The sequence below is a fragment of the Simochromis diagramma genome, unplaced genomic scaffold, assembly GCF_900408965.1.
Source record: "Simochromis diagramma unplaced genomic scaffold, fSimDia1.1 OVJJ01000247.1, whole genome shotgun sequence".
In the NCBI taxonomy this organism is placed as follows: Eukaryota; Metazoa; Chordata; class Actinopteri; order Cichliformes; family Cichlidae; genus Simochromis; species Simochromis diagramma.
The window spans coordinates 969,218-985,621 of NW_024386949.1; the positions used below are offsets into that span (position 1 = coordinate 969,218).

The following is a 16,404-nucleotide window of genomic DNA, read 5'->3' on the forward strand; positions in this document are numbered from 1 at the left end:
TCTTTCAGCATTATGATGATTGATATTAGTATTAGTCTGACTACAGTATTTAAGTTTTCCCAGTTTTGCTGTCCATCATTTTGTAAAGGTTTTGTGTCATATACTTTAACTAGCACAGCTTTATATTACAAAATTACATTGTCTTAATGCTCCCCCACTGCTGCTCCCTCCTCCTCCTCCATCTCCTTGGCCTATCCTGTAGCCAGAGGATGGAGTCTCCAGATGGCCAAGTACCAGCAACAGAAGGGGGACCCTGGGGTGACACAAAGGCCTGACAGCGGGGAGTTACATATGACCTGGGCCAGACAGCTCTTTAGCACAAAATTAGCCTGGGATAACTACACAACACAATTTCACGCTGATAATACCATCAAAGAGGTATTTGAGCATCTGCCATGGCCTTTCCAGCTTGACTGCCATATTTCTGGAAGATGCATGGCCTTTTTCGGGAAAGTCAAAGTTTAAAATGTGAGGGTAAAGTAATGTCATCTCATGATAACCATACACAAAATGATGAAGATACAGAGGCTTTATAGCTGTGTTTTTCCAAGTATTAATTTGCAGATTAAAAAGATCAATTGTAGCATCTTATACCAAGTGAAAGACTGCAGGTAATGTCTGCAAAGGGGTAGGCCCATCTCATCTGGCGTTTATTGTGCTTACTGCGCATCCTAAAACCATATACTATATTTTCATTGAAATTGCAAATGGAAGATGTTTCTGTTTGGGGAAACACTGATATTAAATAAGTGCAATACACATAGGAAATTCTATAAATGCCATAACTGAGCTTACCAAGAAGTAGTATATTTGCTCTTTTAATAAAGGTTATGCCAAATAAGATTTAAAATCATCTTAAAGAGGTACCACAGCAGTGCACCACAAGAGGTCACTACTGAAACACATATGGTCCTTGGTTATGTTGACTGGTGGATACTTGAATTTAAATCCTCTTGAAACTAGGAGCTTTTTAGCTTGCGTACCTCAAGACATTAATTATATTACAGATTGAAGTTTGTAGCAGCCCATCACACTACCACCATCATATTTAACTGCTGGTATAAAGTTCCTGTTATAAAATGCTTTGTTAGTTTTATAACAATTGTAACATGATTGAAACCTTCCAAAAAACGTTAAGAGTGTATATATCGCCAGTTCACAGAATATTTTTCCAAAAGTCTTGGAGATCAGTAACATGTAGCATTATTCATGAATCATGATCTTAACTGAGGCAAGTGAGGCCTCCTTGTTCTTTTGTGCCCTCGTGGATGAGTCGTCAGTGCATAATTCTAGTAGGCTGGTAACTTCCAGGAAGATTCAGCACTGTTCCAAGTTTTCTCCGTTTGTCCATAAGGGCTCTCACCATGATTCACTGGAGAAACAACGTTTTAGAAATGGCTTTGTAGCCCTTCTGGACTGATAGATGTCAAGGACTTTTAGTTTTTTTTAACTCGGGCCATGATGTGTTGCTTTTTAAGATCTTTTAGCCTGCTTGACTTTGTTATTGTTATAAAATATTAAAATGTGTTTGATGATCTGAAACGTGAAAGTGTGAGAAATATGTAAATGAATAAGAAATCAGGAAGGGATCAAATACTTCTTGATGGTACTGTGTGTGGTTCCTTGTGAGGCATATCAAATACAGGCTTTCTTGTCTATTAAGAATGGAAGTTAATTTTTGACTTTGGGAAGTGTAATCATCTGAAAAATTGACTCATGGTCAGCTTCTACATCTTCTGCATCTCATTATTGTTTTTACTCCTGCTGTTTTTAATATAGAATAAATGCCAGCCAATGACTGTTGCTTTTTTTGTTTGCCAGGATATCCCTTTATTTGGTGGATTTTCTAACCTGTTCTTGCTTTCTCTAGAAAGGTTGAAGGCCAAAGCCATTTTCCCCTTCACCCCTTTGCTTGTTGTAGAAACTGGATCCACTGTTGCTCTGCAGCTACATATATCTGTACCAGAACGTCAGTGAGATGTTTCTTCATTTGCCCCCCTCACTATAATTATAGGTTACTTTCTTTTGTTATGACAGTGTGATTGCACATTTCCTCTGTTATGTTTTGTGCAAATGATGATAAACAAGTGCTCATATATCCAAAGGTGAGGTTGTTTAATCCATTGCGACAGCTGCTGTGGCTGTGGTTGGTGGCCTGTGAGTACTCCAGCTGTGTTAAGAGTTAAAATAGCCTCCCAGCTGCATGCTGGCACTACATGATGGAGCGATCCTGTTGAAACACTGACCATATAAACCACACACACACTTTCTGCATACTTCAAATTCAGCAGTTCTCTTTTCTTGTACTAAACCTCGCACTGCATCATTTCTTGGCACTATAACTCACTGTGTTCAGCCAGAGGAAGGCGATCCATGTGATCCATGCATGTTCTGAGGAAGCTGTTCCTGAAAGCTCCCCACATGGGTTTGGACTGGTTTTTGTAAAGGGGCTTGTTTTAATCCCAGGTGAGGCAGTAGACAAAAGTAGTAAAGGGCTGGGTACACACGAAACTTTTAATAAGTGGCGTCTCATCAAATTAGATGTTGGAAAAAAGAAAGTATACTTCACTGAGTAATAAAAAGAAATGTGCACTGGTGGTGGAAACACACATAATTCCCAAGTCTTTAATTACTTATTAAGTCATTTCCTATTACCAAACTTAATCTCTGCCTAATCCTAATTCGTCCTTTAAAACCAAACTCAAGTCTTAACTTTAAAGCAGCTTCTTAAGTCAAAGAAACAAAAGTGTTTCACTTTGGAGGATTTCACACAGCTTTCTGTCCTTGTAAGGCAGAATTACAAACACAGTAAGTTGCTGGTTTCGGCTTTATTTTCATTCAGTGTGTCGATTCTCATTATTTCTTCCCTCCGCTGCCCCGTGGGCGCCAAACATTACCCACATTGACCACAGCGCGGAGTCACGGTGCAACTCCGGCCATCACTACTAGAGGTTGCATTTAAGTCCCGCTCGTAAGGCCTGCAATCCTGAAATAGCAGTTCTACCTCTAATAGGTTGTGGTATCTGTGTGTATCATCATGTCCGTGTTTTATTTCAGTTTCTCAAGAAAAACATTTTGGCCAACAGCATTTTTTTTCCATGGTCAAAATTGTTTTTTGGTAATGAGTCTGTGTTAATGTACCTAACTGAAATCTGTGCATTTTACCTATTTTTCTGGCCTTTCGGGAAATAAAATTAACTTTATACCCGAGTAAATGAAAATCGACTTAAAAAAATAGAATTTTTAATGAGGTCCTGGTTATTTTTCTTTTGGGGAAGAACAAAGCGTCTTTGGATAAGCTTAGGGTTCAATATAAACTGATCACTAGAATAAACCTTAACTTGCATGGTAAATGAAATAACCACATTCTACCGACTGATATAGCTAGATTGTAACAAACTGGTCCAAGTCGAGCACTGATTGCTAAAATAGATTTTTCTTTAATTGATTTAAGTTGGTCAACTTTAGTTAAACTTTACCAGGTGCACGTGAAGGCAACATATGACCGCGCATTAGCTCAGCAGAGACAGAGGGAGAGAGAGGGATTGGGATCGAGAGAGGGAAGGAAGGAAGGAGAGAGAGAGACACAGCTAAACAGGTGGTCTGAAAACACGCAGAAAACAATGTCGTCCGGCGGGGAGAGGCGGAAAGACCGTTAGCTCTCGCTTCTGTGAAGGAATACCGGGACAGCCTCGGAGCAGAGCAAACGAAAAACCCATGCTCCTTTTAATTTTCTCGCGGATTTCTCCTCCTCCTCTCTTCTCGGTTTTGCTCCGAATCTGGTGAAGATCTCGGATACTAAACCATGAAAGTCACGGTGTGTTTTGGCAGGACCCGGGTGGTTGTGCCGTGCGGGGATGGGAATATTAAAGTCCACACACTCATCCAGCAGGCTGTCATGAGATATAAGAAGGCTATCGCCAAGGTGAGTGGCGGCTACTTTGTTTTCTTGCGGCTTTTGTTTTCCTGGAAACAATATTGCGCCGTGCAGGCAGGCTCTGCGGGCACGCTCAATATGGCGCAAAGTTCACACAGATGCAAAGAAGAGGGGGTGAAACAAAAAGAGGGGCTTGTATTTACTCTCTTGCGCTTGCTTTGCACAATTTGCTCATCTCCAAACCGTGAGCGTGTGTGCATTCGCCCGTGTGTTGGTGCTTTCAAAGAAAGGCGCACCGCCATTGTGGTTCTTGTGTTTGTAAACCCACAAAACTTCCACAGGGATTTCTAACTGCGGCACACAACACAGCGGTCCGCGTTTGGCTGCAACCTCGAAGCATAAAACGTGAATTTCTAACGCCGATCTGGGCACGCACTTTTTGTAGACTTCGCATCCAAGTTGCAAGTCCACGGGGTCGTGCTTCTGAAAGTTGCCAGCAGAGATTAGCCTACTAGCGAGTTAGCCAGCGGGCTGCAGGAGGAGGACTTGCAGGACTGAGGGGATTTGGCACCAGGTCAGTGCAATTAGCAACTGGAGAGGCCTAATGTATATATCCCGTTTGAAGGAAGGGACTAAAGAACCACGTTTCTGCTCTTTTATTTGGTTCATCATAGTGGCTTGAAGGTTCAGTTGGTATGTGCAGGTAATGATGGAGCAAATCAGCAATGCAAGAGAAAATAGGGAGAGGAAGATCACACTCGGGGACTTTTTGAAAAGTTATGTAAGGCTGTAGGTAGAATCATCAGAGAAGGAGCTGTCTTCAGCTGCACGGCTGGGTGAGCAGGCACTGGGCCCTGCAGGACGGACAGGGAAACTGCAGAGCCAGTTCCAGCTGACTGTTGGGAGACGTGATGGACCTGACACATAAATCATGCAGATAAAATGGAAAGAAAAGAAAATTTGTAGCTGCAGATAACCTCTGAATTATCTTAGTGTTCGAGGTTGTCTAGTGAGATAAGATGATGCCGGGGAACAGTAGGATCATAGAATATTGTTTCCAGTAGCGCTGACCATTTACATCATCATAATCTGATAAATATTCACTTACAGTGTTGAAATATTCAGTGGAGTCATGGCTTGGAGTGACTAAAGCTTTTACATATTCCTGCTTTAAGAACACTTTTGATCCTTATGTCATTCCCCTGATGGATATTATGCCATTAGTTGGTCAGATGTTACAGGTAGTAGTTTTATTATTCTTCCAGCTATTTCAAAGAATTGAAGTTGCTGCAAATATTCAGTGGATGTAATTTGAATACTCGTGAATAACGGGCTAGTCTCCTTTAAGGAACAAACCTTAAGCAGCAACTCGGGTTTCATAATTTATGAATGCTTTTCCCATCCGTGTGCTAAGTTTAAGCTCATCTCTTTCTGCTGTAATGATAGTGACCCACCTAGAAGTCCTACTGTATTCTCCTCTCCCTCTCCTTTTGAATAATTCAGCTTCAGCAGCCAGGATAAGATCTCTGCATGTTGAGAGGCAGGTTTAAAGAGTTGCTCTGTGAACCTTGTGTGATGAACCAATACTAACTCAGTAAAGCGTTGTGAAGAAGGTTGAGTGACGTGCAGGATAGGAGCGTTTCTTAAATAGTTTTACAACGTGAAACCTTTATTTTTATCAGTGGCATTTTTCCTTGAAAGCGGGCATGGGTAGTAGGGCATGAGCTGCAATGTCAAAGTGGAACTGTGTGATTAACATGATGTTATAGAGGCTGGTGTGTGCAGTTGTATTTGTCCCATATGTGATTTCTGTGACTGGGATGTAACAGATTTCCACTGACTTTCAAGTTTCAGATTGCCGCAGCTGTAAGACAGAAAACTAGCCAGCAAATAGGCTGACACTTCACTTGAAATCTAGACACAATCTTCTACACCTCTTCTAGACAAAAAGAAAGGACAGATTTTCCTCGTGAAAAAGTACAACATTTGCTACCTAACCCAAAAGCAGTTTGAACAATATTATTTTCTTTGTGATTATTGGGGAGATTGAATCTTTGTAAGATTCTGAGAGCATAGATTGTGTTATGTATAATGTGCTGAACCTAAAGGCTGACTTGACTTGTAACACAATTTGTAAGGTCTGGAAAAAATCCCATTTAAATCAGGCTTCACGGTAGTAAGGTTAGATTTATTGCCTGGTGCTACACATGACTTTTTTTGTGGTTACTAGCTGAAATTGTTGTTGAACTTGGCTAGAAGCTCACTTAACTTTAATAGCTATGTTTTTAGACTATTATCACAATTTAGCAAAGGGCGATCGTCTGGAAAACTAGACTTTGCCGCTTTTTAACGCCAGTCGATGGAACTGTGGTGGGAGCGGTGGCACCGAGGCCACTTTTGATCTAAATAAAATAAACCAGAGCTCTTCACGCACTCCTCACCCACAACTTTAAATCCACAACACTTTATCCTCTTATATCTGCGTTTATTGCTTGAGCCCCACCCAGCCCTTTTCGTCGCAACCTAGGTTTGAACAAGAGTCTCAGGAAGTTTGTTGGCCACAGATGTCGTGTTGAAGATCACAGCTTCTTTGCTCGACCCACCTTTTAATAAGATGACCAAATTTAGGTTGGGTGTTTTCTCCTGGTTCACTGTTTGCATGGACCTTCTTGTAACTTCCCCTGTCATTAGAGAGGAATGCTTCCTGCAGAAAAGGGAAAAGTGCACTTCTGAGGGCCTTTTGCCATCTCATAAGCATGGAATTAGAAAGATGAGGACACCAGGATAACTGTTTACATTGTACAGTGCTCTCACTTAGACATCTGACTGCACTCGAGAGCAAAAAGCTTTAATTTCTCTCAACGCCTAGGAGAAAAAATATTGTGTCAGATGATCTTCCACTCTCATTTTTCCTTCCACAGATCATAATGCGGATAATCTCTAATGTTCACCATTTAACCAAGAGTGTGGAAACAGCTTTAAATATTAGACCCTGTGCTTGAAAACTGATGGTGTATTGCTCCAAACCTTAAAGGGGCTGGAATGTTGGCATGTCAGGAAATTTTTTGATAATATTTTTTGTTGGATTGTTCCCAACGCCCACAATCCTCCTCTAGATATCAGGTGTCTGTTAGGTCATTTCCACACGAGCGCACAGCCCACGAGCATGTACAGTTTCACACTGCTGATGCTTCCTCTGGCAGTGTCTGGGCTATTGTGTTCATACTTGACCATTGAGGCAGAGATTTAACATGACGTTGACCTGTTCCAGACAATAGAAGCAGATGGCTTAAACAAATTAAAAAAAATATTTCCCATTTATCTCAACTGCAAAATGCTGATAAGCACACTCATGATTATTTCATTACCAGTGGCATGTATGTAACTAGAGGAAACTGGTCTTTAGGGCAGGGCAATATGGCCAAAAATATTTATTACGATATATATTTGAAAATTTGCAATAACGGTATACTGACAATATAATTGACACGAGACAAAGTACTTTACAACTCCACAACTTTATTAGTTAAAAAAAAAATCAATTTATTTTCACTTAAGCAAGCAGCTGTTCTTTGGCCTCACCACCACGCTAGTTGAAGCGGACGCCTCTTCACGTGCTTTAACTGCTTTGTTGTACTCCAACAACTGCTTCTGCTTCAAACACATTAGTGCGGTTAGCTAGTTAACGCCGTCCAGCCCCAAGCACGGGGCAATCCGCGGTAACTCGTTAACGGAGATTTGCCGCATTAATGCAGTTATAGCATTAACGTCATTTTACCGAGATTAATGCTGACAGCACTAGATGAAATAGGTTTGCGGTAGGGCTGTTCGATATAACGATATATATATGGGATGACTATAAAAACGTCTATTGTTTCATTTTACGCTAGCGTTTGTTTCGTGGTGTCGCAAAATAAGCTGTTTACGGCAATATTTTTTTCATCGTTTTGATGGTCACTGTAGTGGCTATATTAATTTCTTAAAGTTCTCTCTTTCTCTTATATTTTATATAACCACACTACGGACGGACAAGCGCCTGTTTTTATGCATTAGCAACAACCATCGCGTGTTCGCTTGTTTATTTTCCACATAAACCTTTCACAATAAAGCTCAAGATCCTGTTGAGACTTTTCAAAATAAACTGAATCACGTGAAAGAGCAGATTATTTACGGATGAGAAGCAAAAAAGAGCCGCCAGGTGCTAAAAAAATAAACCTTAGACTCAAACGTTAGAACGGGCTTTTCCCCACAGCACGCCATGTAATAAATACTCAAAAAGAACATGGCGGCCGTTACAACTTATGTCTAAAAATGTATCGTTTCATACATCGATTACAACACTCGACTCCAGGTACACGACGCCCAGCTGGAAACACTTCAGCCAAGCAAGATTCGCAGAATTTACAGAAAATGTTAAATTTTTGTGATTTATATCGTTATCGGGACGATAGATGTCTTATATCGGGATATGAGATTTTGGTCATATCGCACAGCCCTAGTTTGCGGTGTTTCCTCCCTTCGCCACGACGGCCCGCTTGCAACATGTTCTACAAAAAATTGTGCTTTGGTTGCACAAGCTAACATATGGCCCAGCCCTACTGGCCTTTAAAAAATTATGGATTTTTTTTGGGTGGGGGGGAGCTTACTTTAAAAAAAAAAAAAAAAAGGATATAAAAAGGATAAAGGGTTTGATCAAGTGTCAGAGTTGACACTTTGGTGGAAAAACCTCCCTCAGTGTGGCTCAAGCTCAGAAAATCATCACATTTGAGCAGCTGTCAACTGCTGTTGACTGAGCCCAATCTGTCGGTTTTTTCCTTTTAATCTTATCCTGATGTCATTTCAATGTGCTTTAGTGTGCTCAAGATATTACACAATTCATTACACAAATGACTGTTTTTAATTAGGCGTGCATCGGCCTTTGATGGCTGACTGAGCCTGGAGATATGCGCTAGTGCGTGCCGTGTGAGAGTTAACCGCCGCTGTTCTGGTCATACGCTAATGGATTAAAATGTTTTCCACTAGATGTATTCTTCATCTTTAAAGCGAAAGTTACAGCTATTGAGGCTGGCCCCATTTTTTTTGTTCAAACAAGCAACACAATTGCATGCATGAAATGGTACATTACGCTTGGCATGGTATCGATGAAGGATGGTGTCATGTATCCATTGGAGTGCAAAGTGTGAGCAGAAAAAGCCTGAATGACAAGTGTGCTCTAAGGCAGCATTCACTCAGGGTTTGTTAGAGTGAAGTGTCTCTGGTCTGCTTTTGATGTGATTTATTCTGTGGGTTGTTTCCATGTAATTCTTATCATTAAAGTTCCTTCTGTTTGCCACAGTCGTCAAACACCTAGCACCTGTTTTGGCATATAGCAGTTTGCTTGATCACGTTTTGCTTGTACGTCAGTAAAACTTGTTTATTCCTCCTGTTTTCTTGCCAGCTATGCAAGAATAGTGTTATTGATGTTATCGGGGTATTTCCAAAGTACTGACTCAGTTTGACATTATCGAAACATCTAAACAGTACGTGGTTATATTTGTTTGCATATGGGGCGTGTACGTGCCAAGCATACTTTGAGCTATTTATTCCAACTCTGGCAGGAAGATGAGTAGTCCTTCCTATCTAAAGCGATATTATTCAAGTTCAGGTGTCAGAGAAACTTATGTAACCTTTTCTATCCATTTCCTGACTGAGGCCGACGTGCGCAGTCAGACTGGACACTAGAGGTTTCTAGTGTCTGACTTGTGAGAGTAATGTGAATGTACAGGGAGCATTAATGCTTATTCAGGCAGCATCGCTTACCTGAACAATTTCCATCAGAAAAGAACCATATCCTGTTTAAGTTTATGTGGAAAGATCTTTATGCACTTCAGAGACGTTGAACTGATTTTTGTCCTTGGAACTAGCTAAACCTAAAGATGTGACTGTGCAGTAGCTCTCCCTCGTGTCAGGTCACAAACCTTAAAAATTTTTACAGTTCAACTGTTTGATCCTCATGTCACCAGGCTGTACCAGCCAGGGTTTCCTGCTTCCAAAACGAGCACAGTGCAGGATTAAAAGCTTCGCTGATGATCCCCGGGCCGCTGACTTTGCCCTTGACCAAACTACTGTGAAAAATATTCTAAAACATGACCTGGCACAGCGTTTCATTTCCTAAAGGAGCCTGTTAAAGACACGCTGGGATGAATGAGCGGTTGAAAGAAAATGAGCAAAGTGAGGCTTCCTGTGCGAATGTGGAATAATAATAATACAAAAATCAGGTTGAGATGATCCAAGTATGTAAACAGAGTTTTTGCAATTTAAGAATTTTAAGTGTGAAATCACTGGCTTTAAACATCTAAAGGGATGGTTATCGAGAGCAGCTCATCTTTTTTCCCAGAGGTTGTGAGAAAGTCTGCCCGTTCTGCGTCACATGATGACGCTCACGTTACCACTTTTCCCACTGTGCTTCTTTGCTGTGCTGTGCATTCTGAATGCTCCACCCCCGTTACAAAACGCTGCTTCACTGTAAGGCATTATACAAGCGAGCTGTTATCCTTATCACGTTGCATATCGTGACACTGATGTGATTTAGAAAAAAAAAGAAAATAAAGAAGAGTCACTATCGTCAGTTGCCGCTGGGCTTTTCTCAGGTGGAGACACCCCAGCAGCACTGGAGTCACTAATGGGGAAGAACAACTGTTTGGGCGGAGAGGGAGCGAAATGCTAAGTATGAGGTTGTAAAGTGCTGACTGCAGAGTTCTCACATTGTGGGAAGACTGCTGCTTCTTTTGAAGTTCATTTACATTTCAGAAGTTAAGCTCATGTTGTTATCCACAGCTGTTTACTTTAAAGTTAGCACTTGAATATTAAATTGACACTTCTTTAAATTGCCTGTAACACAAGAAATCTGTGTTAAGACGCACAATCATTAAGGCAACCCCGACAGAAGATTAAACTATTGCTGCAAGTTCAAACGGTTGTTGGGAAAACTTGGTGAAAATCTTTTATACTGGCAAGTTTCAGGGGGTTATTTATAATAATTAACATTATATTGACATATAAGTTTTTTTAAATTAACTTTCTTCATCATTTTCTTAGCTCAGGCTTTATGATGGTTTGGACATGTGTAAAGGAAGGACAGTGGATATACTGGACAAAGGATTTTGAATATGGAGCTGCCTGGCAGGAGGAAAAGAGAAGACCTCAGAGGAGGTTCTTGGTTGTCGGTGTGACAGGATGCTAGGGATAGGTGTGATGGAGGCAGGTGATCTGCTGTGTTGACCCCTAAAGGGAGCAGCTCAAAAAGAAAAATACTATCCTAATATCATGCATTCTCGACTTTAGGGTTATCTCCTTGTAGGGCTCTGGAGCTATCCCAGCACAGCTGCTACATTTTAGATTGCTTCCTAGAACCACTTGAACTTAAGTGATTGTGTTTTCATCTTGGACCTCAAACTTGCTCAGAGAGCAACTGAGCAGCCTATCGTGTTGAGGATCATCACGAGTGCTTAGTGTTAGCTCTCCAAACAAAATGTTTTTGTTAAAGGGTTCATGGTCGCTTGTAGTTTTCTTTTCCCCCCCTAAAACTGATGGGGGTTTTTATTTTGAATTTGTTCCCTGGTGTGAGGAGGCCAATTCCGACTTCGACTGACCATCCTGATGAATCTGAAAATGCATTTGGTGGAAGAAAAACCTCAGCTGCGGCTAGCATGCCATTCTGCACAGGGCGTTCAGCCACGCCAGTACAATCTTAAATATAATCAAGATGAAATTTCCATTGAACTGGTGCCATTTCAAGTCAGTGGATGAGATACAGCGTGCGTCACAGACATGCGAGTGGCCAGGCTGGCAGTTTCAGGGAATGCAATTGAAAAATGACAGCCCCTCTGGAAGTGGTGTGGTGGTGTCCAAGGACACAACCTTAAACTAGAAACCAAATGTAAATAAGATGCGGTTTTTCAGTTCTGTGAGCGGCGTTGCAGATGTTATGGTGCAGCTAATAATCTTCTTACTAGTTGTATTTGGAAACATTACCAATACATTGGTATTCAGGATGTAGAAGAACTGTAGACTTTAGATCTCAGATTTCATATCTCAACTTCAGTTAGATTTTAAGGCACTAATATTAATACTTGAATATCTTCAGGTGCCATGGTGCTTTTCGGGTTGCTTGTTAGGGTCTGAAATGCCTTGGGGGTGTAGGTGTTCAGCTGCATTGCACCTTTTTTTTTTTAACATTGCGGTAATTGTGTGTCAATGTGTGGATGTGAGAATTAATGCAAGACTGAATGTACGCTCAAATGTAACTATGAACGCCCTTGAGGAGAGTCTGAAAATGTGCATAATCCTTGTCCCAACTGGTCAAGGATTATCACATCATGCTTCACTCTGTGATTTTAGGTTCTTGGGGAGGAGGCCTTTTAAAAGTGGCCTTTGGAAGTACCTCTAACCACTTTGCCAGCTGGCGTGATTAGATGACACAGAAGCATATACTGCACGTGACCTTTAGACTTGACTCCCTGAAAACCTGACTTTTATTTATATATTTTTTTTATAATTTTCCTCTCGATCACTTGAAGAACACAAGATGAAACTTGCCAACTGAACTCTTGAGCACGATGGAGGGAGGCCTTAGTTAATAAGGGAGCAGATCACGAGACTTAATGGCACAGAGAGCTTAAAGTTGAGAGAGTGCGATGTAAACAGATTACTCGAGCTCTGGCTTGGGTCCAGTCGGCCGAGCATTGGCAGCCCAACCATGTGAAGCAAGGTCTGCTCCATATGGAACTGCATCCCTCGGCCGGCCTTGCAGACAGAGTAGGCCATGCAGACACAGGCTGACAGCAGCCTATTTTAGGTGATGGATGCTTCAAAAATTATCAGCAGCACTCGAAGATCTCTTGATGAATGCTTGCATCACAGGGTGGTGTTTAGAGGTCAAAGATTTTTCTTTCCCCCGCCCATTCTGTTCAGCTGTAGGCTTTCTTCCATAAACAAGGGAAGAGCCTGAATGTAAACTTGTGCATGGAAGAATGACCCGGAAGCTAGTAAAAAAAGTTTCTACATCTGTGCTCATGTTTTTGTCCATCTTTGTCCGTCAAACTTTCTGCTAATAGCCAAATAATTTCGTTATGAAAGAGAGTGTTCACAGAAGGATGTTTATGAAAAACCTGATTGTGTGGCTGAGTGTTTTCAGGAGAATAAAGTCCTTGTAGAAGCTGAAATCAAGAAAATGTAATGGCTTGAGTGTTAGATTCTCCCCTCCCTAAGTACAGCAACACTAAAGCTACACTGTGTACGTTTTCTAAAACAAATGGACCCATAAAACATCTGGTATGAAATTAAAACTTAGCAGTCCATGTTATTGAAGCCATTAGCAAGTTGAATGATTGCTTACAGAACAGTGTCATTGCTTGTACTGAGAACACTGCGCCATATTCATCTTTGTGCCTTTTTTTTAATTTTTAAAGAAAATTTTGGTTCAACAGTCGACCTGCAGTGAATTTACACTGGAGTTCTGTGGCTTCAGCCTCAGTAACATTTAGACGATCTCAACTGATAGTTATACTAAGCTGGCCAAGTGTAGCTGGGTACTCATCAACTTTCTCCCGTAATAAACGCCGAGGTTTCATAGCCTAGACGACGTCTCGTAGAGCAGAAAGGAACAATATTCTCTTTGGACGCCGAGCTGTTTGGGCAGAGTGTGGAAGGACCTTTTCCTTTCTCTGGTTTAAAACTAAGCAAAGATTTTATGCCTTGCACTCTTTCAATTTTGCTTCATGTTATAAAAGCATGTGAACCTGCCTTTGGAGTTGCATCTGGCTGGGAGAACTGGTCGCTCACATCATTTTCCTAATTATAGGGCTGCAAATCACAAGATATTATTCATTTTCCATGTTGAATTTGCTGATTATTTTGCTTTTCATTTCATTGTTTTTTTTTTTTTTTTTTAGGAAAGTAAGTCAAAAATGTTTTCTTTTCACAAAATTGCTACATTTGAATTTTCTGTCAGTCTGGGTCTTCTGTTCGCCCATTTCAGCTCAGATTCAAGTAGAGCAGAACTCTCTATAACTGCTTATTTTATGATCTATTGGCCTGTTGTGGTGCTTGTTAGCAAGAAGTGGAGTCCCTATCTGCCCTCTACTACTTGCAGACTGATTGCATGATTTGCTTTAGAACAGAGTATCAGATAAATGTAAAATGAATGTGCATTTGTTTTCAGCGTGCAGACTGGCCTTGTTCATAGGATGACTGTCCCTTGTCCATTAAGTGGACAGACACCGACTGAAATGTCAAGGACTTGCTGTGTGTGGCTTGCTGAGCACAGGGAGAGGATTGTCTGTGAGGAATGTCAGGACAGTACAGCTCAGATGTAGCGTTTCCCTCAGTGCACCGTGCTACAAATTGGATGTTTGATTAAGTCAGGAGAATATTCTTACTAAAACTGTTCTCTTGCTTTTCTGCTGTTGACCCTTTATTTTTGTTCAGATTTTCCAAACTCTTGTTTTGCTTCTGTGTGTTGTTGCTTTCCTCTGGAATTCCCAGTATAAGTGTTCTTAGAAGGTAATTTTATTTTCCCCCTCATAACAGACTTTCTCATTCTCAGCCAGATGTTAATTACTGGCAGCTAAGTGAGAAACCTAGTGGTATTGTGATGCAAAGTGCAAAGCTTAGACTGCCAGGCATGTTCTCCATGGAAACCCAAATGCATTTCAAAGGGATGGCGGGTACTGCATCGGCATAATTCATATTTTTGAAACATGGTTGTAACCAGAGATAAATGCAAGGTTACGCTTTGTGCAAAAGAAAATTTGATGTTGAGCAGAGGAAAGAGGAACCCACATTAGCATAGCACAAATGATTTATGAGTGTAGATTAATGATGTCCCTTTAAATTGAATTCAGTACTTAGGCTGATAAGGCTTTGTCTGCTAAATATAGGACAGACCAAATGAAAGCTGTGCCTGTGACAGATGATTATTGGCCTTCAAGCAGAGCACAGACACACAAGGGCCTTGAACTCCATTCTTCATCCTCTCCGGGATGGCTGTAGGAGTGTTGCAGTTGCTTCTGGTGCAGTTGACAAAGAAAATGGATGGAAAGGTATCACCTGATGCTGATGCCTGATTCTAAAGACTAGCAGTGTAGGTCGTTTTTAAAATAATTTCATCGTATTAGTCCTGTGAGCTAAAGCTGAGGAGCTGATGTCCGTGCAGTAGACTGATGTCAGTCAGCTGGAGAAACCGCTCTGTGAGATCGGCATGCTGCTCAACTGGAAAAACTGCTTTCTGCCTGACCAGTTAATGTACAACATTTGGATAGCGCCACCAAGTGGGTACTCAAGCTAACAGAGGGCCTGCAGTTTAATTTTTTTATCCTGTCAACTTTGTCGACTTGTGTTGACTATGGCAACGTCAACCTTTCTTGTGCCGTTTGTGATTCACAGACATAAAGTGCATGATCGAAGTGCATATTAAGGTTGTACTAGTTCAATTGCAGTCTGATGATTTTTGCCAGTACCAGTTAGGAGTTTGGATTAAGAAAAACGTATAAAAAATACCAACAGAAGCTCTCAAACTCTCACTGAGATGGTTTCTGTTGAGGTGAACAGTAGAGGGATCAACTGAAGGCCTAGATGCATCTCTCAGGTACTGTGTTTGGTCTTTGCACGATTATTTCTCAAGGACATGACTTTTAGATAGATTTATTATTTTAAGGCCTGCAACTTTGTTTTTGTCCTCTACTTGTCCAGTTCCTCAAAATTTTTAAGGGCAGTCTGCACACAGCCTTTGGAGAATCACCTTATTGGTGTGAAAATACTACACATTTCAGTTATACCTGTCAAACTTAATAGATTCAACTAAAGAATTAGGAATGTTCGTGTTGCAGACCTTCAGAAAGCCGGAAGAGAACTATTGCTGAAAGCTACTTTTAAAAGTAGCAAGTTTTTAAAAGTAGTAAGTTTCATGTAGTCCCTGTGAAACAGTTTGTTGCTGGAGGAAGCCACCTCAGCCCAGATGGCATCGAATTACTGGTGTATCACAGTGGAAGATGGGTTTTCCTGTCTTTTCTCGTTAGTGTGCAGGAAATTAGTGTAGAGGAAATGCATGGAGGGGGGTGGCTGTGCTCTCAGAGAGACATCAGAGTCATTGAGAGTTCAGTTTATATACTGTAGCCATTTCAAACTCTAATTTGATTAATGATGAATAACTGACCATTGTTTTGCTATGGAGAGCAGAAGGGAGCTAAGTGTAGCTACTAACAATGAGGAGGATACAACAGACAATGTATATAAATATCACTGAAAAAATTTAGATATTTTTATGTAACATAAATGAAAGACATTTTTGGTCTGTTGTGAGTTGGTGAAACCAGAAATGGTGTTCTCCAAGACACAAGAGAGAACAGTAGTGATGCTGCGGTGAAGGAACATCTGAAGTCATAGAAAAAGGTTGCAGTTGTTTAATTGTGATCCAAGATTTAAAAAAAAGACCTAAAATAAGGATTAAGAGAAAAAGAAAAAACACCACAAATAAATGCATGTTATTT

General features: G+C 40.9%; 1 protein-coding gene across 6 annotated transcripts in view; it reads left to right on the forward strand.

Annotated features, from left to right (window-relative positions):
* LOC120737653 (partitioning defective 3 homolog) overlaps positions 1-16,404 on the forward strand; it is a 242,640-nt gene that overhangs the window by 3,195 nt on the left and 223,041 nt on the right. For all 6 annotated transcript variants that reach the window (XM_040038476.1, XM_040038477.1, XM_040038478.1 and 3 more), the window contains exon 2: positions 3,585-3,925. In XM_040038476.1, the coding sequence (XP_039894410.1) occupies positions 3,806-3,925 (120 nt within the window). In that variant the 5' untranslated portion in view covers positions 3,585-3,805. The remainder of the gene's footprint in view (positions 1-3,584; positions 3,926-16,404) is intronic.